The 23,447-nt window shown below is 38.2% G+C and overlaps 2 protein-coding genes across 4 annotated transcripts in view; one reads left to right on the forward strand and one right to left on the reverse strand.

Annotated features, from left to right (window-relative positions):
• The window catches only part of ZBED2 (zinc finger BED-type containing 2), a 78,769-nt gene that overhangs the window by 5,154 nt on the left and 50,168 nt on the right, over window positions 1-23,447 (forward strand). The window lies entirely within an intron of this gene.
• The window catches only part of CD96 (CD96 molecule), a 114,958-nt gene continuing 95,174 nt past the window's right edge, over window positions 3,664-23,447 (reverse strand). The window contains exons 13-15 of one of the 3 annotated variants that reach the window (XR_004027566.1): window positions 22,035-22,158; window positions 19,793-19,953; window positions 3,664-4,133 (exon numbers count right to left, since the gene is read on the reverse strand). Coding sequence is in view for 2 of the 3 variants with exons in the window: in XM_003261790.4 (XP_003261838.2) it covers window positions 19,845-19,953; window positions 22,035-22,158 (233 nt within the window). In the remaining variant the exon portion in view is untranslated. Of the gene's footprint in view, window positions 4,134-17,288; window positions 19,954-22,034; window positions 22,159-23,447 lie in introns of those variants that run through there. The other 2 variants (XM_003261790.4, XM_003261791.4) reach the window with 2 other exon arrangements.

Consider the following 23,447-nt stretch of genomic DNA (forward strand, 5'->3'; position numbering starts at 1 on the left):
CATTCCCAGATTATACCCAGGTGGTGTGTCCTTGAGAAACTGGGTAGAAGAGAAGCAGCAGCTTAAGCAGGAAGTAGCGTTGTCTATATTATCTCATGCCCACTTGGTATTTATGTCCCACAACTGGGATTCTGTAATGAGACAAGACTGAATGGCAGCAATGGCTGGCCATAAGATTGTTTCTCCCAGATTTGAAAGCTTGGTGTTCAGGAAGACCCTAAGAGCCCCTGTGTCTTTTAAATTTATTGGACATTAAGTTTTTCTGGTATGCTTTCAGAAAATTTATTTTAATAATAGTGGCTACTATAATACTTTTGAGAGGAGCTACTAACAAGTGATGATTGTAAAATTCGTTTTAATATCCATTTATTTCCGTCTACCACAGCACATTCCAGCATCCTCTTCCATTTCTCCTTCCCACGCCACCTCCAATCCCTGAAAAGGTAATTGAGAGGAAATAAAGGCCTCAGAGCCCTTATTTTCTAGCTAGTTAGCTAGTTAGCTGCAAAGTCTCTGATATAAGATGTTATAGAGCCACCTGCTGGTATTCAAGGCTCACTTCAGGCACACATAATATGTTCTGTCAGTGTCAATTATCCTAAAAATGTCTGTAGATCACCAGCAACAGGAACAACTAGGAGTTTATGCAATATACAGATTTCTGGATCAAATGCCAACCCTCCTGCATCAGATCCTCTGGGGATGGCATCTTTTCTTCCTGTGTTTAAAATGTTCTCCTCAGGGGATTTTTATGTCTCAAATGTTTGAGATCAAGGCTTTGAAATGTCAACAAATTTCTCTTTTTTAAAAAATTAAAATAGGTAGAATGGCAGAGTAAACAATTCTTATCCATTAACAATTGCATATAACTTTATGCAATTAGAGAAGAATATTTTGGCAGAGATAGTTGATCTCAACTAGCAGGAAAACCAATTGATCTGCCACCCTTACCTTTTTTTTCTCCAGGCTACCCCACCCCAAAGTTCCTAGAATTATAAGAATTATTCTATTATTAGGAGACATTGTTGTATTAATGTGTATATTAGTAATCACTTGAGCTTCAGTCACAACAGAATGACCTCTGTGCATTTGTTATCATTTAACCAATCTAATCTTGGGAATGCATTCTTTTAACAACATGACTCTGCAATTTGGGTTGCCACTATCAATTGGAAATAGCATGATGCCACCTCATCCATGGAGTAAAAATTAGTAATATTATCATTACCTAATATTATCATTCTCTTCCAACTTTTTAAATATTAAAATTACAAGTTTGTGCAAACAACCTTGACCAACAAAAATTTTTTTTAATAAAGTAAATAAATTTCAATGTAAATAAAAGTAATGAATTTTTAGTGTGTTAACAACTCTCTGTGATCAACTCTCTCTGAATGTTAGGTTGTAGCCAAAAGCCCTTACGATGCTTCTTGGCCTTTTGATGATTTTGTTTCAGAGGATTCTGATTTGCTTAAGTGTCTGTGGTTAACTCCCCAACTCAGCCACGTGTTCGGCTCTGCCCTTCCTAAACTGCACAAACTGGTCATGGAGGAAGTTGTAGTTTATCTTAGCAACATCTGCACCCACAGCTTCCTCTTCCTTTGAGTAGCAGAAATAAAAGAGAAAGTAAAATTTATGCCACACATCTTTCTGTTTCAGCCAAGTATAAAGGAGAATATTCTAGAAGTCAGAGTTAGGCAATATAATGAAGTAGAGGAGGAAGTGAGTTCCTATAACTGGAAGCATCCAAGCCAAGCTTGGCACCAATAAGACAGTAACATGATAGAATTGAAGCACTTGATGCATGATTGAACTACATGAACTTCATGGTCTTTCCAACCATACTCGGTTTTTTTTCCCTCTGCTGGCTGTAGATACTTTTTATCTCTGCACAGTTAAGCCTTTCTTTCCTCTTTATTATCTTTCCTCACTCAAATCTTTGACTTCATTTGCTGTAGTCAGGACTAACAGAACTTCTATATAAATATGGACCTAATATTCTAAAATCATGCTGCTACCAGCAAAAGCTTGAGATTCTGTTTTGGGGAGTACCTTTATACTGGTAACATGTTCTAGCCTCTGGGGACACCTCAACATTTTCTCTACTCTCTCCCTGCATTCAGCACCCAGGATGAGATGCTCTTAGCTCAGGAAGCCAGGCTCAGAAAACACCTAATGAAGCTCTCAGAGTGGGAAGTATGAATGACCTGTGTGGAAGTCACCTTTCGTGCCTCTATCACCTCCACAGTGGTAGGATTGATGTTTGTGCAGCCCGAGGGCAAAGCTTCTCAACTCTTGCACCAGAGGTGCCCTAATCATGGAGCTGAGTAAATGCACACTCCTCAGAGCCCTGTATGGCAGGCATGACAAGCATTGGTCCTGGCATTTCTTTCAAGCTGCATAGTTTGTTTTTGTGAATTCATTCACATTTTCTTACACACACACGCACACATGCACACACACACAAAATTGATGTTCTGGATGTGCTATGTTTGCCGTGTGGCTTCGAGTCCTTTCTGGCACACGCCTGTATTCTTGGGTACTTGTGACCCCTAATGTGAAAGTCCTAGGACTGGAAGAAAGGCACGAAGATGTCAATTAGGCACAAGAAAGCTCTGTTCACTCTTGGCCCAGCCAACTTTAGTAAAGTAGAAGACTACGAGTAGATTTGAAACCAAAGCTTGAAATCGTATCCATTTGCCCAAACCTTAGGCAACCTGGAGCAAAAGCTGGAGAAGAATCAAGATTACGAGCCATTAGAGACATGACTGTCTCCTTAAAGAGAGTAGAGAACTGAAAGCTTCCCACCTAAGCTTAACTCTCTCCTCTTGAGTTGACCAGGAGAAAGTTTCACTTGTAGGCCTCATCCTGCCCTTCTGGTACCTTCTGGTACATTAATATTGTATTAATGTACAATATTAAAGCCTGATGAATTTACACAGAGGAAGTAGAAGACAAGAGGCCTCTGACTCAGGTCTCAAACTCCTATGACTCTTAGCCTGCTGAGGTATGTTCTTGCTCCAAGAGTTTTAGACCAAGTTTCCTCACTTGTCTAGTCTGGTGTTCTGTGTCTACTTACTTGAGTCTTCACTGATTCCTTGGATCTGTTTTTTTTTTTTTTTCCTCTGCACCTATGATGCCTGCCTGATTCTACCAATCTGGGCTAAACTTTGAAACTGACTCAGTGGCCTATTCAGCCTAAGGCATCTGCCAAGCCACCCAGATTTAGGTCCTGACCTCTCCTGGCCTGACTGACACGCCACAATAAAGACCATTAGAAGAAGAGCATTGATTTAAAGTGGGTATATTAGTCTGTGATGTGAAGTGAGTCAAAAGAAAAGCTCAACTCAGGATACTTGACAATCACCACCTTTAGCAAATTCTCTGTTCCACAAGGCATTTTTCTTTCTCCAACTCACTCATTTGCCATTTCCTGTCATTCACTCACACGATACTGAATTGAATACTACTTTGTGTCTGGCCTCATCCTCACAGTGGGGGTGTTGAGGAGTGAAGGCAACTTTCCACCTTTGAGGACATTTGGGTCCAACAGAGTTCACAGCCCGCATTCCCTCATCTTGGAGTGACATTGCACATTTTGACATAAAATTAAAGCAACAATAGCAAACCGAAAAATGTCATCTCAGTAGATAGAACAGACAGTATCTTCAAATAGTATTTATTGAACAAATAAATATTGGTCAAGCTGTGTACCCAAAATTTGGGGTGATGGGTAAAAGTTCTGTAGGAGGAGTTTCTGCAGAAGTGATTGCTGAGCCTTCTTCCTGCCCCCACTCCTGTGTGGGGAGCCCCCAGTAGGAATGTTGAGCAGGAGTCTGCCCAGTTCTGCCACATGTGTGGGATCTTGCTGCAGGGACTGCTGTAAACTGTGAACTGTTTCTGTAGTTTCTACTAAAGTAGCAACAAAAAGCACTGCCCAAGGGTTTGAGGGAGGAATGAAAGTCTCTCTCTCGGGTGAAGTCTGGAGAAACACAGCTTAGTTTCCTTTGATATGAAATGGTTTAACAGTGAGAGGATAAGTTTGCCCTGGAGTTTTGGGAAAATCAAAGGGCTCCAATTATCTCCTTAAGAAAGGAAAATTGATTGAAGTTTTGGTGGATCCCAGCATATACCTAGGGCAGAATAAGACCCAGAAATGATATAAAAACAGCAAACTTATGGGATGAATCCTTGCTTATTTTCTTTCTGAACTTTCAGATTAAACAACGCTCAGAGGAAAGAGAAACAATCCTGCCTCCACCCCAATGAAACAGCATTTTGGATTTTGTCATACTGTATAAAGGCTGCAGTCTTGGAAAAATAGGGTAGTTTTGAGTCAAATTAAGAATCTTTTATTAGGGTCTGCTCAAGTACTTTGTGTTTAAACTTTCTACTTGGAAATAATTTCAAACTTCAAAAAAGGTTGCAAAAGTAAAAATATTAAAAGACACACACATACACACACACACACACACACACACACACACTTATTCCATCTGCCTAGATTCATCTATCTGTAACAATTTACCCCCTTTACTTTGTCATTTGCTTCCATCTCTCTCTGTATGCATATACATGTATATCTATACATGCATGTATGTATGTATAAGTGTATGCATATACATATACATGCATACATGAACACACACCCTTTGAGGCTAAGTTATTTATATCATGGCTCTTTGGTAAATATTAACTGTGTATTTCCTAAGAATAAAAATATTTCTTACATAGCAACATCAGAGTTATAAATATTTTTATCTAGTCATCTGTCCATATTCTAATTTTGTCAGCTGATCTAATAAATGTCTTTGATAGCATTTCCCCCCTTCTAGTACAGGATTCAATCTAGATTTAGGTATTGCAATCAATTGTCATGTCTCTTTAGCCTCCTTTAATCTAGAATAATTTTAGAGCCTTTCTTTAAATTGACATTTTTGAAAAATGCAGTCCTCTCTCCCTTTTTAATAGAACATTTTTTTTTGTTGTTTAAAATTTCAACTTTTATTTTAGATACAGTGAGTACATGTACAAGTTGCATGAGGATATTGTGTGATGCTGAGGTTTGGGGTACAGATCTTTTCATTTAGGTAGTGAGCATAGCACTTGATAGGTAATTTTTCAACCCATGCCTTCCTCCTTCCCTTTATGCTCTAGTAGTCCACATTGTCCATTGTTCCCTTATTTATGTCCAGATGTGCTAAATGTTTAGCTCCCACTTATAAGTGAGAACATGGGGTATTTTTTTTCCTGTTCCTGCATTACTTCACTTAGGATTTTGGCCTCCAACTACATCCACGTTGCTGCAAAGGACACGATTTCATTCTTTTTAATGGCTGCATAGTATTCCACAGTGTATATGTACCACATTTTTTTTATCCAGTCCACAAATGATAGACAACTGGGTTGATTCTGTATTTTTGATACTGTGAAGGGCACAGTGATGAACATACATTTGCACATGTCGTTTTAGTAGTATAATTTATTTTCCTTTGGGTATACACCCAGTAATGTGATTGCTAGGTTGAATGGTAGCACTATTTTAAGTTCTTTGAGAAATCTGCAGACTGCTTTCCACGGTGACTAACTTACATTCCCACCAGAAGTGTATAAGCAGCTGGACGCAGTGGCTCAAGCCTGTAATCCCAGCACTTTGGGAGGCTGAGGTGGGCAGATCATGAGGTCAGGAGATCGAGACCATCCTGGCTAACATGGTGAAACCCCATCTCTACTAAAAATACAAAAAATTAGACGGGTGTGTGGTGGCAGGTGCCTGTAGTCTCCTCTACTTGGGAGGCTGAGGCAGGAGAATGGTGTGAACCCGGGAGGTGAAGCTTGCAGTGAGCAGAGATAGCACCACTGCACTCCAGCCTGGGCGACAGAGCGAGACTCCGTCTCAAAAAAAAAAAAAAAAAAAAGCGTATAAGCATTTCTTTTCTTCACAACCTTGCCAACATCTGTTTTTTGACTTTTTAATAATGGCCATTCTGGCTGGGGGGACATGGTATCTCATTGAAATTTTGATTTGTGTTTCTCTAATGATTAGTGATGTTGAACATTTTTTCATGTTTGTTGGTCACTTGTATCTCTTCTTTTGAGAAATGTCTGTTCATGTCCTTTGTCCATTTTTTTAAAAGGAATTGTTTTTTGCTTGTTGATTTGTTTAACTTCCCTTTAAATTCTGGATATTAGGCCTTTGTTGTTTGCATAGTTTGCAAATAGCTTCTCCTATTCTGTAGGTTGTCTGTTTACTCTGTTGATTGTTTCTTTTGCTGTGCAGAAACTTTTTAGTTTAATTAGGTCCGATTTGTCTACATTTTTTTTGTTACAATTGCTTTTGGGGACTTAACCAAAAATTATTTGCTAAGGCTGTTACAGTTTGGCTTTGTGTCCTCACCCAAATCTCATGTTGAATTGTAATTCCCAGTGTTGGGAGAGAGATCTGGTGGGAGGTGATTGAATCGTGGGGGCAGATTTCCCCCTTGCTGCTCTTGTGATAGTGAGTGAGTTCTCACGAGATCTCACAGATTTGTTTAAAAGCGTGTAGCAAAAAAGTACTACTCACTTCTTTGTTTAAAAGTGTGTAGGACTTCCCCATTTGCTCTCTCTCTCTCCTGCTTACTTTCCCTTTGCCCTTCCACCATGTTTGTAAGTTTTCTGAGGTCTCCCAAGCCATGCTTCCTGTATAGCCTGTGGAACCGTGAGTCAGTTAAACCTCTTTTCTCCATAAATTACCAAGTCTCAGGTATGTCTCTCTAGCAGTCTGAGAATGGACTAATACAGAAAATTGGTGCCAGAGAAGTGGGGCATTGCTATAAAGATACCTGAAAATGTGGACACAACATTGGAACTGGGTAATGAGCAGAGGTGGGAACAGTTTGCAGGGATCAAAAGAAGGCAGGAAGATGAGGGACAGTTTGGAACTTCCTAGAGACTTGTTGAATGGTTGTGACCAAAATATGGATAGTGATGTGGACAGTGAAGCCCAGGCTGTGGTGGTCTCAGATGGAGATGTGGAACTTATTGGGAACTGGAGTAAAGGTAAATTTTGCTATGCTTTAGCAAAGAGACTGGCAGCATTTTGCCTCTGCTGTAGAAAACTATGGAACTTTGAACTTAAGAGAGATGATTTATAATATCTGGGAGAAGAAATTTCTAAGTGCAAAGCAGGTAACTTGGCTGCTTTTTAAAGCCTATGCTCATTTGCATAAACAAAGAAATAACCTGAAACTAGAACTTATATTTAAAAAGGAAGCAGAGCATAAAAGGTTGGAAAATTTGTAGCCCAACCATGTGGTAGAAAAGAAAAATCCATTTTCTTGGGGGACATTCAAGCCTGCTGCAGAAGTTTGCATAAGTAAAGAAGAGCTGAATGTTAATAGCCAAGACAATGGGGAAAATGCCTCCAAGGCATTTCAGAGACCTTCACGGCAGCCCCTCTCATCACAGTTCTGGAGGCCTAAGAGGGAAAAATGGTTTCCTGGGCTAGGCCCAGGGCTCCACTGCTCAGTGCAGCCTTGGGACATGGTGCCCTGCATCCCAGCCACTGCAGCTCCAACTGTGCCCGAAAGGGGCTAAGTTACAGCTCAGGGTGTTGCTTCAGAGGGTGCAAGCCCAAGCCTTGGAAGCTTCCATGTGGTGTCGGACCTGCAGGTGCATAGAAGGCAAGGTTTGAGAACCTCTGCCTAGATTTCAAAGGATGTATGAAAATGCCTGAATGTCCAGGTAGAAGTCTGCTGCAGGGGCAGAATCCTCATAGAAAACCTCTAGTAGGGTAAGGCAAAGGGGAAATGTGAGCTTGGGGCCCCCCATACGGAGTCCCCACTGGGGCGCTGCCTAGCGGGGCTGTGAGAAGAGGGCTATTGTTCTCCAGATCCCAGAATGGTAGATCCACTGACAACCTGCACCATGCACCTAGAAAAACTGCAGGCACTCAATGACAGCCTGTGAAAGCAGCTAAGAGGACTGTACACAGCAGAACCTCAGGGGCAGAGCTTTCCAAGGCCTTCGGAGCCCACCCTTTGCATTAATGTGATCTGGATGTGAGACATAAAGTTAAAGGAGATTATTTTGGAGCTTTAAGATTTAATGATGGCCCTGCTGGTGTTCAGACTTGCATGGGGTCTGTAGCCCCTTTGTTTTGGCCAATTTCTCCCTTTTGGAATGGGGGCATGTACCTAACATCTGTACCCTCATTGTATCTTGGAAGTAACTAACTTGTTTTTTATTTTACAGGCTCATAGGCAGAAGGGACTTGCCTTGTCTCAGATGAGATTTTGGACTTGGTTTTTTGAGTTAATGTTGGAATGAGTTAAGACTTTTGGGGACTGTTGGGAAGGCATGATTGTATTTTGAAATGTGAGAAGGACATGATATTTGGGAAGGGCCAGGGTGGAATGATATGGTTTGGATCTATGTCCCCATCTAAATCTCATGTTGAATTGTAATTTCCAGTGTTGGGAGAGGGGCTTGGTGGGTGGTGACTGGATCATGGAAGTGGATGTCCCTCTTGCTGTTCCCAGGACACGAGTTCTCACAAGATCTTGTTGTTTTTTAAAAGTGTGTAGCACTTTCCCCTTCACTTTCTCTCTCCTGCCGCCATGTGATGACATGTTTGGTTCCCCTTCACCCTTCTGCCATGATTGTTAAGTTTCCTGAGGCTTCCGCAGCCATTCCTCCATACAGCCTGTGGAGCTCTGAGTCAATTAAACCTCTTTTCTCCATAAATTATCCAGTCTCAGGTATGTCTCTATAGCAGTGTGAGAACAGACTAGTAGAAAGGCCAATGTCGTCAATAGTATTTCCTAGATTTTCTTCTAGGATTTTATAGTTTAAGGTACATTTAAATCTTTGATCCGTTTTGAGTTAAATTTTTTATATGGTGAAAGATAGGAGTCCATCTTCAGTCTTCTGCATATGGCTAGCCAGTTATCCCAGCACCATTTATTGAATTAGGAGTTTTTTCCCTGTTGCTTGTTTGTATCAGCCTTGTTGAAGATCAGATAGCTGTGCATGTGTGGCTTTATTTCTGAATTTTCTATTCTGTTGCATTGGTCTATATGTCTGTTTTTGTACCAGAACCAAGCTGCTTTGGTTACTGTAGCTTTATAGTATAATTTGAAGTTGGGTAGTGTAATGCCTCCAGCTTTGTTCTTTTTGTTTAGGGTTGCTTTGGCTATTCAGGCTTGTTTTTGCTTCCATATAAATGTTAGAATAGTTTTTTTTCTAATTCTGTGAAGAATAACTTTGGTTAGTTTGATAGAAATAGCACTGAATATGCAAATTTCTCTGACTAGTGTGGCCATTTAAAAAATATCAATTATTCCAATCTATGAGCATGGCATGTTTTTCCATTTATTTGTGTCATCTCTGATTTCTTTCAACAGTGTTTTGTAGTTTTTCTTGTAGAGATTGTTCACTTCCTTGGTTAGCAGTATTCCTAGGTATTTCCTTTTCTTCATAGCTATTGTAAGTGGGTTTGTGTTCTTGATTTCACTCTCAGCCTGGATGTTTTTGGTGCATAGAAATGCTACTGATTTATACATTGATTTTGTGACCTGAAATTATACTAAAGTAGTTTGTGAGTTGTAGGAGCCTTCTGGCAGAGTCTTTAGGATTTTCTATATGGAATCATGCCATAAGTGAAGAGAGATAGTTTGACTTCTTCTTTTACTATTGGGATGCCTTTTGTTTCTTTCTCTTGCCTGATTGCTCTGGCTAGGACTTCCAGCACTATGTATAAAAGGAGTGGTGAGAGTGGACATACTTGTCTTGTTCCAGTTCTCAAGGGGAATGGCTTGAGCTTTTGCCTATTCAGTATGATGTTGGCTGTGGGTTGGGGATATATGACTCCTATTATTTTGATGTATGTTCCTTTGATGCCTAATCTTTTGAGGATTTTTATAATGAAGGAATGTTGGATTTTATCTTAAGCTTCTTCTGTATCTATTGAGATGATCATATGGTTCTTGCTTTTAATTCTGTTTATGTAGTGAATCCCATTTATTGGTGTGAATATGTTAAACGAACCTTGCATCCCAGAAATAAAGCCTACTTGATCATGGTATGTTAACTTTTTGATGTGCTGCTAGATTTGGTTTGCTAATATTTTCAGAAATTAAAGAACTTCCTCCTGAATAACTACTGGGTGAAATAAAAAATTCCTTGAAACTAATGAAAATAGGAATACAAGTTACCAAAATCTCTGGGATGCAGCCAAAACAGTGTTAAGAGAAAAGTTTGAAGTCCTAAATGCTTTCAAGAAGTTAGAAACAACGAAAAATTAACAGTCTAACTCTGCACCTAAAAGAACAGAAAAAATCAACCCCAAAGCCAGCAGAAGTAAAGAAATAATCAAAATTAGAGAAGAGCTTAATGAAGTTGAGATGCAAAAGATCAATGAAACAAAAAGTAGGTTCTTCAAAAAAATAAAATAAGAGATAGACTGCTAGCAAGATTAACAAATAAAAGGAAAGAGAAGATTCAAATGAGAACAATCAGAAACAATATTACAACTGATCCCACATAAATACAAAAGATCCTCAGGGACTGCTATGATCAACTATATGCACAGAAGTTAGAAAATCTAGAGGACATGGATAAATTCCTGGAAACACACAATCTCCCAAGATTAAATCGGGAAGCAATTGAAATCTTGAATAGACTAATATCAACTTCTGAAATTGAATTAGTAACAAAGAACCTATGAAGCAAAAGAAGCCCTGGACCCGATGGATTCACAGCCAAATTCTACCAGATGTACAAAGAAGAACTGACACGATCCTACTGAAACTATTCCAGATAATTGAGGAGGAGGGGCTTTTCCCTAACTCATTCTTTGAAGCCAGCATCAGACTGATACCAAAATCTGGCAGAGACACAATGAAAAAAGAGAACTTCAGGCCAATATCCCTGATGAACACAGACACAATAGAATATATCTTATTTTGTATTTATTTGATGCTACTTTGTGATTGGATTTAGTTTGGTTATTCTCTGCCCTAATACTGCATAGGTGATATTGTATCCTTCCCAGAGTGTTACATTTGGAGGAGCACAACATCCCTGTCTCTCTCACTGATGATATTAATTTTGATCACTTGGTCAAGTTCTTGTCTAATTTCTCCACTGCATAGTTACTGTTTCTTTTTCTCCTGTGTAACCAATAAGATTTTACAGGGAGGCACTTAGAGACCATGCAGATATCCTGATCTTCATCAAAATTTCCTCGACTTAGTATCCATTGATGATTCTAGCCTGATGCAATCTTTATTATGCTGATTACAAAATGGTAACTTCTGAATTTCAGCACTCCCTTCATATTTATTAATCTGCTCTTGAAGTTTTGCTATAGGTGAAAGCCCTCCTTTCTCTCTCTGTCTCTCTCTGTCTACTTATCTACCTATTTATATAGCTATCACTTGCTACTGGTAAGGACTCATGAATTCCTGCTTTTCTCAATGGTTTCTAACTCATTAATATACTTAACTATATTGATGGTCAAATTTTCCTAGATGTATACAGTGGGAGTCCTTTCAAACTGACTCCTATATCCTTCTGACATACCCTAGCAGTTTTTGGACTATGTTCTTATTTTCTGATCTAACAAAGTATTTCAAATTCACTTATGTCTACTTTGTCCTTAGACATTTCTCTGAGTTCAGTTCCTTTCAGCAGGAAATTATATTGAAAACCAAGATGCGGATGCCAGGTATGCTCTTTGCTACCGGGATATCTTTGCTTCTTAGTCCTTTCAAAAGGCACATCTAGGAAATATAGGCACATATACATATTTGCAATGCAAAACACACATGCAGGCTCAAGCACATTTACACACAGACATGATTAAGATTAAGATTACCAGTGAAGGACAGGTGGACATCATGGGTCTTCAGATGTGATGCTTGGGAAGGACACTAACCTTCATGCACATACACATGCATACACACACACATATACACACACATACTGTGGAAATCATGAGTTTGCATTGATACTGCCAATTTGACTCCATCCCTGCATCCACACAGGGTTCTTTCCAGTCTTTCCTTATTCCATATTTATATGTTCCTTTTCCCTAATGAGAACCTGGGCATCCAATGACAACACAGTTACACATTTATGTAATCTTATAATACATAACAATGTTTCAAAATTGCTTTGCTCATATCATTACAATAAAAAAAAAATTACTACCAAGCCTTCCAGATTTGCTTACAATTCTCACCCTGTTCCCACCATCCCCACTCCACCCTACACGAGACTGGGGTATATAGTCAAATATATAGTCAAATTTTGTGTTCCTAGCTAGTTGGGTTAGGTTTTTTTTTTTTTTTTTTTTTTGAGGTGGAGTCTTGTTCTGTTGCCCAGTCTGGAGTGCAGTGGTGTGATCTCAGCTCACCACAACCTCCACCCTCCGGGTTCAAGTGATTCTCCTGCCTCAGCCTCCTGAGTAGCTGGGACTACAGGCATGTGCCACCATGCCTGACTAATTTTTGTATTTTCAGTAGAGACAGGGTTTCACCATGTTGGCCAGGCTGGTCTCAAACTCCTGACTTTGTGATCCACCCACCTTGGCCTCCTGAAGTGCTGGGATTACAGGTGTGAGCTTGGATTGGATTAGTTTTTCTTTCTTTTTTCTCTTTCAGTGGCTTATGGTATTTTATTTAAAATACAAGTGGTTGGCTTTCAGTTTTAGTTTTTTTTTTCTGTTCTTATTTAATTTTATTATTTTAATATGTAGAATACTAATCTTTTTTTCAGACAAAATTATACAGAAAGGTATATACAGGGAAGGTCACTTCTCCATATATCCGTCACACTCTGTTCCTTCTTTACCCCTCAACTCCAGCATTTCTTGATTTATCTCTCCTGTTTCTTTTTGTAAAAATGGGCATATACACACTTCAATTTTGTTTATTTTTCCTTCTTTCTTACACAAAGGTAGCATATTACATGCTCTTTGTACTTCACCTTTTTCCCTTAATAATATCTCTGGAAATCACTCAATATCAGTTGATAGAGATTTTCTTCTTTCTTGTTTTTACAACTGCACATTAACTCTATTTTGTGTATTTACCACATTTTATTCAACCAATCTCCTATATTGGACATTTAGATAATTTCAAATACTTTGTGAATAAACATAATGATGCCAAAATAACCTTGTGCATATATATTTTGATATTGTTGGAGGCTGAGTTTCATGGTGAAATCCTGAAGATGAATTACAATATCAATGAATAAATTAATATGTAGTTTTGTTAGATATCATCATATTCTTCTCAATATTGGTGACACCATTTTGCACTCCCTTCAGCAGTATATGAGTGTGCATGTTTTCCCCAAAGCCTTGATAACAGAGAATATTGTCAAACTTGAAATTCATGACAACTAAATGGAGAAGAACTGATGTCTCAGTACATTTTTTAATTTTGATTTCTTTTATTATGAATAAATTTCATGTTTTTCAAATGATTAAGAGCCATTTTAATTTTTGTGTGTGAATTATTTGTTCATGGCTTTAGCCTATTTTTCATAGGATTTTTCAGTTTTTTATCCTCAATATTTGTAAGTTCTTTATCAACAAGTATATTGATAAAGGTATGTATATTGATATATCATCTGTGATATATGTTGTAAATATTTTCACTTACTTTATTATTTGTCTTTTGACTTTGCTTTCTCTCTTATGCATGTTGTTTTTATTTCTAAGTAACTAAATTTATCCATCCTTTCTTTCATTGCATATACATTCGTACAATTGTAGTTATATATATGTATACCATATAGTATATGTATATATGCATACATATATAAAACTATATATAGTATTTATATACTATAACTGTACATATATATGTATCTACAAATATAGCTATAGATAGATTTGCATGCATGTATTATGTATGTATGTAGTTAAGAAAATATCCCTTTTTCTCAAGAGTTTTTAGTAGGAATGGGTGTTGAATTTTGCCAAAGATTTTTTAAACAGCTATGGAGTTTATTCCTATCCTTTTCCTCCTTAGTTCTATTTATATGGCAAATTATATTAAGCAATTTTCTGTAATCAAATACTTCTTGCATTCTTGGTATAACCCTTAGGTAATGTTTTCAAGTCCCATCACTATGTCTCAGATATAAGGGTCTCTACTGCAGTGGCCTTGCCTCTACTAACAGCCTCATTTCTGAAGCCTTTAAAAGTATTTCTCACATGTTGTCCCTGAAATCATACTGTTTTATTATTTTCTCTTCTTTGTGCATAATTTAATTTTTATATGTATTACACTGTACTGTATGTATTTGTTTAAATGTCTATCTCTTCCATTAAATTTTACATTCACTGAAGGCAATAAGTAGTTTCTTAAATTTTTTTTAATATCAATTTCATAAGTGTGGAATCTACAAACCCTAAACTGGCCATCCAAAAGAGGTATTCAGGAAAAGTGTTTGTCAGACTTTTCTAGTAACTAGCCACAAAATTAAAATCAATTCTTATTTATTATTTTGTTAGATTTCAGATCTGTTAGTAATCAAAGCATGTCCCTTTGAATCAGTGCAATGGCTTTATGTATAAGAAAAATCCAATGCAACCCAATTATCTGTAAGAGTGGAATTAGGCTTATCTCAAACCAGTGATGCAAAAATGATTCTACTGTAGATGGAATTCTCAGATCCCTGTTCATCTTCCCATTCAGCCTTAACAGATATTCAAGCTTTGAAGCGAGAAAATGCAGAATAGAGAGGTTAACTCTTATACATGGCTCTCAGGATATCAGGTCCACTATAAAACTTCTCTGCAGGATTCATGTAACTGTTGTTCTTTCCCCTCCAGCCTACCTTCTTGGCACTTTAAAGTATTTTCTGGTGATAGCTGAATGGCATAATGATGTAGCCATTTTTATTTGGTGATATATCTTCTTTGGACAGTAAATGGGGCATATAGTCTGACAAAACTCAGGGCAAATGTGCATAAGTTTCTGGCACTTACCCAGCGTAGCTGGATATGGCCCCAGCCATGCTCTCTTCTTTATGTTGTGATATTGAGTTTGTTGCTCTTCCCTATTACTCCCCACAGTGTCCCTCCCTACAATCACAATGCCACAGTCTTTGAACAAATACGAGGAATCTGAGTGTGCAGAACAGGAAAGAGTTTGGAGATCTGAATAACAGAGATTGGAGGATACAAAGATGCTGTCTGAGGAGAAAAATTTAGATTCTATTGTTCTCATTTCTATGTTATTTTCACCCACAAAATATCAAGACCCTTCACAGATGCACCATTCAAGCTTTCAGAATAATTCCAAAAGTGTTCCCTGGCCCTGACCTAGCTTGGGGTCATAGTGTCCTGCTTTCTGGTCATGTCTTCCTGGTTGGAGCATGGTGCCTTTGTTAGTAATCCAGGACATCCAGGAAAAAGGCACCTTTGCAGGAGCTGGGAAATAAACTGCCTTGATTCTGCGATTCTCACTATGTGTTTCTGCCAGTTAATGTGGACACCCATCCTTTAGCTGGTTGACACAGCCATGATTGCTGTTGTCAAAAAGTCAGTCAGGCTATGCATTTCAGCCCTGGTCTCAGAGAGAACAAAGTTTCTATATTTTGAAGAATCAATCTTCAGGTTCAAAGTTACCCTCTAAGTCTGGGTGCCAAGAGGGCTACCTTTCAGGACCTCTTCCCCGTTCAGAGCCTTGAGACATTTTTCATTATCTCTGGCCTTAGTAAGTTTCTCTAAACTTTCTTTTCAACTTCTGATCTTGATTACTCTCTTTTCTCTTTCATTTCCTCATTTTCTTTGACATTTTCTAGAGCATCCCACCCTCCAGGGTTAATTATTTCTACTTTTCTTTGTTTTCTGTTATAATTTTTAGCATATACTACCAAGGCATAAAAAAACAATATTTACTTAAAAGCACACAAAGCAGCAGCTCTTGTCTATAGTAAAAGGAGATACCAAAGCAATTAAATATTGATTACATTCTAGGCTAGAAATCAGAGAGCTGGGTCATCGCGTTGGTTTTACCATTTCTAATTGTGTGACCTTGGACAAGTCAATTTCACAGAACCCTTAACTCATTTTGTGAAATGACCTCTAAAACCCATCCTGGTCAAATGTTCTATGATTTTTAAAGATCTATAAATGCAAAGTTATTTTGATGAAGTCAGCCATATCTTCTTGTTAAAACAAAACTCATGCTGAACCAAAGAAAATAGAAAATACTATTTTTTTAAAAAAAAGCATGCATTAGGCACTTACATATGAGCTAAAATGTGCCTACCTCTGGATCTATATATGTAGGTTAACTATTGCTACAATGTTGTGTAATAACCACACAATTTCAGTGGCATGCAATAATATCTAATTTATGTGCCTGTTGAGGTAGGCTGTGAGTTTTGCTGATCTAGACTGGACCAGCCCTGGGTGGTACTGCTCTATGAGCCTTTGTTTTTCTTCTTGGCGCAGTAGGCTAGTCTGAAAACGATCTTCTCATGGTGATGGTAGAAAAGAAGAGAGTGAATCCAATCTTAGAAGTACTTTTCAAGCCTTGGGTTAGTCACGCCCATGATATTCCATTGCAAAACAAATCATGTTGTCAAGTTGAGGAGTGCTCCTGGTGCAGGTGGGTAAGGAAACGAACATATGAATAACAATGTTAACTAACACATAGTGCTTTGGAAATGAGTGACAAACATGCTTACATATGGCTTTTTCTCAGTGAAAATGAAACTTTAGGGATTAGAGTCTAGTATTGCTATTTCTCCTATGAGACAGAGCTAAATTCACTAATAGAGACAGCAGTTGCTGGTCGAGACAGACTCTATGAATTTACTTGCACACAATTTAAGGCTCAAATGAAACTGTCATTTTAGTCAAATAAGGGTGGTCAAGCTCACAGTACTACCTAAAAAGCAACTGGAGCCCCTCTAATTTTCAGGTTTGTGAAAAGTTCCTCTGAACTACTCACTGAAGATCCCTCCATTGATAAGCAACTGCTCACTCTATTCAAGTGGTAATGAATGTGCAAATGCTGACCAGAACTTAATTATGAGACTAAAAGAGTGTACTTCAAAGAAGAGCTAATATAAAAACACAGTGAGACACCTGTCATGTGATAGAGTGATAAATTACATGAATTTATGTTATACTGTAAAACTGTCTCTCCCTTTAGTGAAACAATCCAAATACCTCCAACTCTGCCACTCTCTACCCCTGACTCTGCCTCTCTCTACCCCCACCTTCTGCTTGTATTCATATATTGTAGTAAAACAGTAAAATAAAACCACAATGCTTTGTATACAAATTACTGATGATTAAGTCTCGTTAAATACAAATAGCTATACACATGAAGCAAAGCAACAGCCATACATAAGAAGCTAGCGTTTGTTTCTTGAGAACTAATAAGGAATTAAAGATAAATAATTAAGGCAGGTAAACAGTTTATTTTTCTAGTTGTTGAGCTGTATAGTTATCTATTGCTATGTAACAAATTATACTCAAAATTAATGGTGTTAAACAATAAGCACTTATTATCTAATAGTGTTAGAAGTTCAGAAATTCAGAAAAAGGCTTAGCTGGGTAGTTCTGGCTCTCTTGAGGTCTTGGTCAAAAGATCAACTGAAGTTGCAATTATCTGAAGACTTGACTGGAGGCTGGAGGATCTGCTTCCAAGATGGCTCCCTTACATGGCTGGCAAGTTGGTGCTTGTTAGCAAAATACCTCAGTTCCTTGACAGGTAGATTTCTTTTTTCTTTTTCTTTTTTTTTTTTTCTTTTTTTTGAGATGGAGTCTCGGTCTTTCGCCCAGGTCGGAGTGCAGTGGTGCAATCTCGGCTCACTGCAAGCTCTGCCTCCCGGGTTCATGCCATTCTCCTGCCTCAGCCTCCTGAGTAGCTGGGACTACAGGTGCCCGCCACCATGCCCAGCTAATTTTTTGTATTTTTAGTAGAGACTGGGTTTCACCGTGTTAGCCAGGATGGTCTCGATCCCCTGACCTTGTGATCCGCCCCCCTCGGCCTCCCAAAGTGCTTGGATTACAGGCGTGAGCCACCGCGCCCGGCCACGACACATAGATTTCTCAATAGGGCTGCCTTGGTGTCTTCATGGCATGGGAATGGGCTTTTCCCAGTGTCAGTATGGTCAAAGAGAGATCAAAGAAGAAGCTGCAGTGTATTTTGTGACCTAGCCTTGGTCATTTCTAAGCTTTTTTGGCTATACCAACGATGAGAGTGGTACTCACTCTCAACATTGTGCAAGTGCATGACTCTGAGTGTGAATACCTCCTTAAATTTTTTCCCTAGGTACATTGATTGCCTCACCTTAATCCTGGCCCCAGGTTACACAAATCATCTGTATTCAGCATTGGAGGGGACCATATAAAGATGTGAATCGTAGGAGGCAAGAACACTGGGGCTCATCTTGGAGGCTGGCCACCACAAGAGTTAAGCACCTACCTAAGATTCTGAGCCATGAGAAAGAACTTCCATAGGCTCGATGGTTCTCAACTTTGGCTGAACATGTGAATCATCTGAGAGTGTTGATGCCTGTGTCTCACTCCTCAGACATTCTGATTTAATTGAACTGAAGTGTGACAGCCATGATGTTTAAGAAAAAGACATAATCTCCAAATAACTGCACAAGGTATTCTCATGTGCAGTCAGGGATAAGCATACTGCAAGGGAACTAAAGTTTCCTTTTGGGACTAAAGTCCACACAGAATTTGCCTATCACTCTATCTGTCAACAACATCTGTTTTTCCCTCCTGGAGCAGGGAGTGTGGGAAGGTTTCAAGAGACAAGGAGGATTAGTAATTTATTCACTCACAAACTGTTGCTGAATACAGAGCACGTCTGGCTGACTAGGTTTCTTCTCTGACACCTATACATTCTGCTTCAACTGCTTTATAAAAGATTGGTAGGAGCAGGGTTAATTAATCAGTGCTGGTCTGATTTGAGGCTCTTTATCTTTTTCAAAACAGATCAAAACAGGCAGGATAAATGAACAGGAAAGTCCCCAGATGAAAAAGAGAATAACAGGAATTACATGAGTAGGGTTGGGCTTAGGCTGCCCAAACAAAACAGTTTGGTACCAGTTTGATGGACATACACATGAAGGCACTCAAATGAAACCACTCTTGGCTAATATAATTTTAGAGGCCAGTGGAGTTTTATATCTTCTAGGCTACTGGTTGTTGGCTAGTTATCTCTTTGATCCCTCTTCATCCTGGTCCATGTGGCAGGAGTCTGGGCTGAACATGGTAGGAAGACAGCGAAGGAGGATTGAAAATATGGTTCCTGTGCAAAGTATTCTATTTTCCTTCCATGAAAATAAACAACAGAATTTCAATATGAAGACTAACCATACTTCTCCATTACTTGGCAGCCTTGTTAGCACTTTTACATTTTCTTTTTCCTATAATTATCTTAGGGAATGCAGCAAAGCCCCAGGATTTTGGCAAACAGTTTACAATGTTGATAGATGTTCAAATAAGAGGATCAGGCATGGGCATACACTTGAAACCATTGTTGTCTCTCCATCAGAAAATTTAAATGAAAATACTGTATTGTTTTTTAATGATGGCAGACTAATGTATACTTCTTACCTAAGCAAGAAAACCACTACGAATTGCATTGAGTGTGAACATGACATATCCTCTCCCTCTTGGTTAAGCTTCAGGCGTTTGGAGATGAAAGAGGGTGAGTTGCTGGGAAAACAGGTCACTCACTTCTGACTTCCATTTCAGCTGCAGCAAAGGCATGGCTGAAGAGCGACTATATTAATAAAGCACAATGTCTACCTTCTCAGTAGGATTCCAGCAGAGTTCTGCCATGGAGCAAAGTCTCACAAGACTAGAGGGTCTCCATCTCATGATAAGGCAGATCACTTTCATTGGGCTCTTGAATGCAAGTGTACTTGATGGGAGGTGGTGGTGGCTTGAAAGGTGGAGGTCTTTCCATTCTAGGAACAAAATATTGGTCTTTCAATGCTAAGAATGTGAGGGAGTCTTATGCACACACACACACAGACATGTGTTGTTTCTTTAAAGGAGAACACAGATTGATGAGAAAGAGACATACTCTCCAAGTTCTTTCAGCATTTTTTGCTGGCATAACCCTGTGCCTGTTAGTCACATTTGAACCTCATGATCTTACCATTAATTAATATTTACATGGCATTTTGTAGTTTGCAAAGCATTTTTATTCTAACATTATTTACTTTGTATGTAGAAATTGCATCACCATCTACAGATAAAACTGAGCATTTTTATCATAACATTTACTTTGTATGCAGGAAATGCATCATAACATTATTGTATGCAGGAAATATATCATAACATTATTTACTTTGTATGCAGGAAATGCATCACCATTCTACAGATAAAACTGAGGCTCAGAGGTTTTAAACAACTTGCTCAAGAGAACCAGACCAACAATTCAAGTCTTTTCACCATAACTGATACTCTCTATGACAACTGCCTCCTAAGAGAAGAAATGTTTCTCTTATATGGATTAAAATATTCCTCCAGAGACTAAATCTTAAAATCCTAGGATTTAAGACTGAAGCTTTTCATATAGCCTCTTTGCTAACCCTAGCCCCAGCCTTTGCCCAAACACTCACTATGTACTGTGGGGATAGGGTAGAGATGGGAAGTAAAGCTCTTCTCAATCCCTGAGTACTGGCTAAATAATGCCTAAATCCCTTTTGTTTGAATCAGTGAACATTCTTAAAGTCATCTTTGTACAAAGAACTATTTTATGTTAGTACAAGTAATCTCTTTTTCCGAAATGCATTAAAGAGCCAAGTTAGTGTGGAATTTAGCTATACAAATGCTCTAGCTATCTTGATATCAGGAAACAGAAATACATCTGTGAACATCTTTATGTTCGTCACTCAAACACCTCTATGCCCTGGCAATCTATAGCATCTTAGGAGAGATAAAGAGTGGGTAGTAGGGAAAGGAGGATGGAGAGATTGATTCTCATCTCCATATAAAACAAACATTTGAATATAGAACAATTTAAAAAATCAATTTGGATTTTCAGATTTCATTTGTTCATTTAATATAAAGCTCTCTAATCCCTATTACCCAATTTTCAGATGCTTTAATGGAGACTTCATATGTATTAATAGGTAGGTACAATTCTACGAAACATGCACTTTTGTTTTACTTTTGTTTTTTGGGAAATTATGAGTTTCTCAAGGTCATGTGGTGGCCAAATTGTAGTCCTTGGAAAAGAACCCAGAATTTCTGACTACTGGTTTAGTGTTTTATTCACCACTCCCTGTATGTGGTTACAGAGTCTTCAAGGATACTCTGCAAAAGGTGGAAAAGCATGTGGCACGATGGTTAATGTTATCTGAGAGCAGTAGTAAGATAAATGGAAGATCAGCTCTGGGTACTGGGGTCTCTTCGAATTATGGCCCAATCCAGACTGACTCAAAATAGCAAGTCAGAAAAATGAGGCTTAACCTTATGTACCATTTCAGACTGCTGACTGGAGAAGGCTTTTGGAAAATATTTCAATAAGACAAAAATGGGGTAACCCGATGCTTACTTTCTTTTCTGCTTGGGAAAAAAAGAAAAGGGCAGTAAAAGCCCACTCTAGTAAAAAAGCAGCTGGAAATCTCTTAAAATTACCTTTCTCACTCAATTTCACACTTGAGCATCTAGGACCAGCGGAGCCTAGGCAGTTCAAAGATGCATGAAAATGAAAAAATAATGAAGATTAAAAGAAAAATCAGTTTTAGTTTTGACTAGAAGTGAGGCTCAGTTCTCATTTCATGTCCACGGACTTGCTCTATCTGATGAATGTTACAGCCTGACTAGGCCAATGCAGAGAGGGATACTGAGTCAGGAGTTGTGTATTTAATCCCAACTGTGTGATGCTGGGAAAGCTATATAATCTCTCTGAGCTTTGTAAGCCTTATTTCCTCATTAAAATATGGGAGGAACTTCATAGAGTAATAATATATTGTACCGATGAATATTTTACAATAAAAAATTAATCTGTTCCTACATATGTTAGTATTATACTCACATTTCTTTTTGGTACTGACACCATTTTCTCACTCCAAGACCAAACAATATCATGCAGCAAAAGAGTAAAGCTGCTACAATCACTGGCCAGGACATTCCATCTTTGGGCTTTTTGACCACGATACCTGAAAAGGGCATAAAGAAAGATGAATTTTAATCCCAAACTTTGGCGTTTGGAAAACAGGATTAAACTATTTTTCCTACGTGAAACATATTTTCTTCAAAGGCCATGGGGATGCTCATTGGCTGTGATCATACTCTGGAGGTGGGCATGTCTATGCCTTGTTACCTACACGAGGTGATAACTTTTAAGAGTTAATTATGTATCCTACCAGAAATTTTCTGTGGATATATATAAGCATACATATGTACCATGAATATATACCCCTTTTTATTACAATTGGGGGCATATTATACACACTATTCTGTCCATGATTTCTTTTTCTTTTTTTTTCACTATTTTAGGTTCAGGGGTACATGTGCAAGTTTGTTATATAGGTAAATTACATGCTGTGGGGATTTGGTGTACAGATTATTTTGTCACCCAGGTAATCAACATAGTGCCTGACAGGTAGTTTTTTGTTTTTTGTTTTCAATCTTTACCCTCCTCTCAACCTTCAGTAGGCCTCAGTGTTTGTTATTCTCTTCTTTGTGTCTGTATGTACTTGATGTTTAGTTCCCACTTATTAGTGAGAACATGCTGTAGTTGGTTTTCTATTCCTGTGTGAGTTTGCTTAGGATAATGGTCTCCAGTTCCATCCATGTTCCTGCAAAGAATATTATCTCATCATTTTTTATGGCTTCATAGTATTCCATGGCATATATGTACCGCGTTTTCTTTATCCAGTCACTGTGGATGGGAGTTTAGGTTAGTTCCACATCTTTGCTATTGTGAATAGTGCTGTGATGAACATACGTGTCCATGTGTCTTTATGGTAGAACAATTTATATTCCTGGCATACATCCAATATAATGAGATTGCTGGTTCAAATAGTAATTTTTTTTTTTAAATTCTTTGAGCAGCAGCCAAACTGCTTTCCACAATGGCTGAACTAATTTACATTGCCACCAGCAGTATATAAGCATTCCCTTTTCTCCACAACCTCATCTACATCAGTTTCTTTTTTTTTTTTTTTTTTTTTTTTTTTACTTTTTAGTAATAGCAATTCTAACTCATGTGAGATGGTATCTCATTGTGGTTTTAATTTGCATTTCTCTAATGATTGGTGATTTTGAGCTTTTAAAGTATCCTAAGAATGTAAAAACCGTTTTACATTTTTAACATTTTACATTTTACATGTTTTTTTAAGAATAAGAGGCCAAAAGACATACAGCTGGCCTCTTTTTCTTAAAAAAACATTCTTGGAATACTTTCCATAGCACCGCACAGAGATTTACCTCATTCAATTAAATG

This window comes from Nomascus leucogenys, chromosome 21, assembly GCF_006542625.1.
Source record: "Nomascus leucogenys isolate Asia chromosome 21, Asia_NLE_v1, whole genome shotgun sequence".
NCBI classification, from domain to species: domain Eukaryota; kingdom Metazoa; phylum Chordata; class Mammalia; order Primates; family Hylobatidae; genus Nomascus; species Nomascus leucogenys.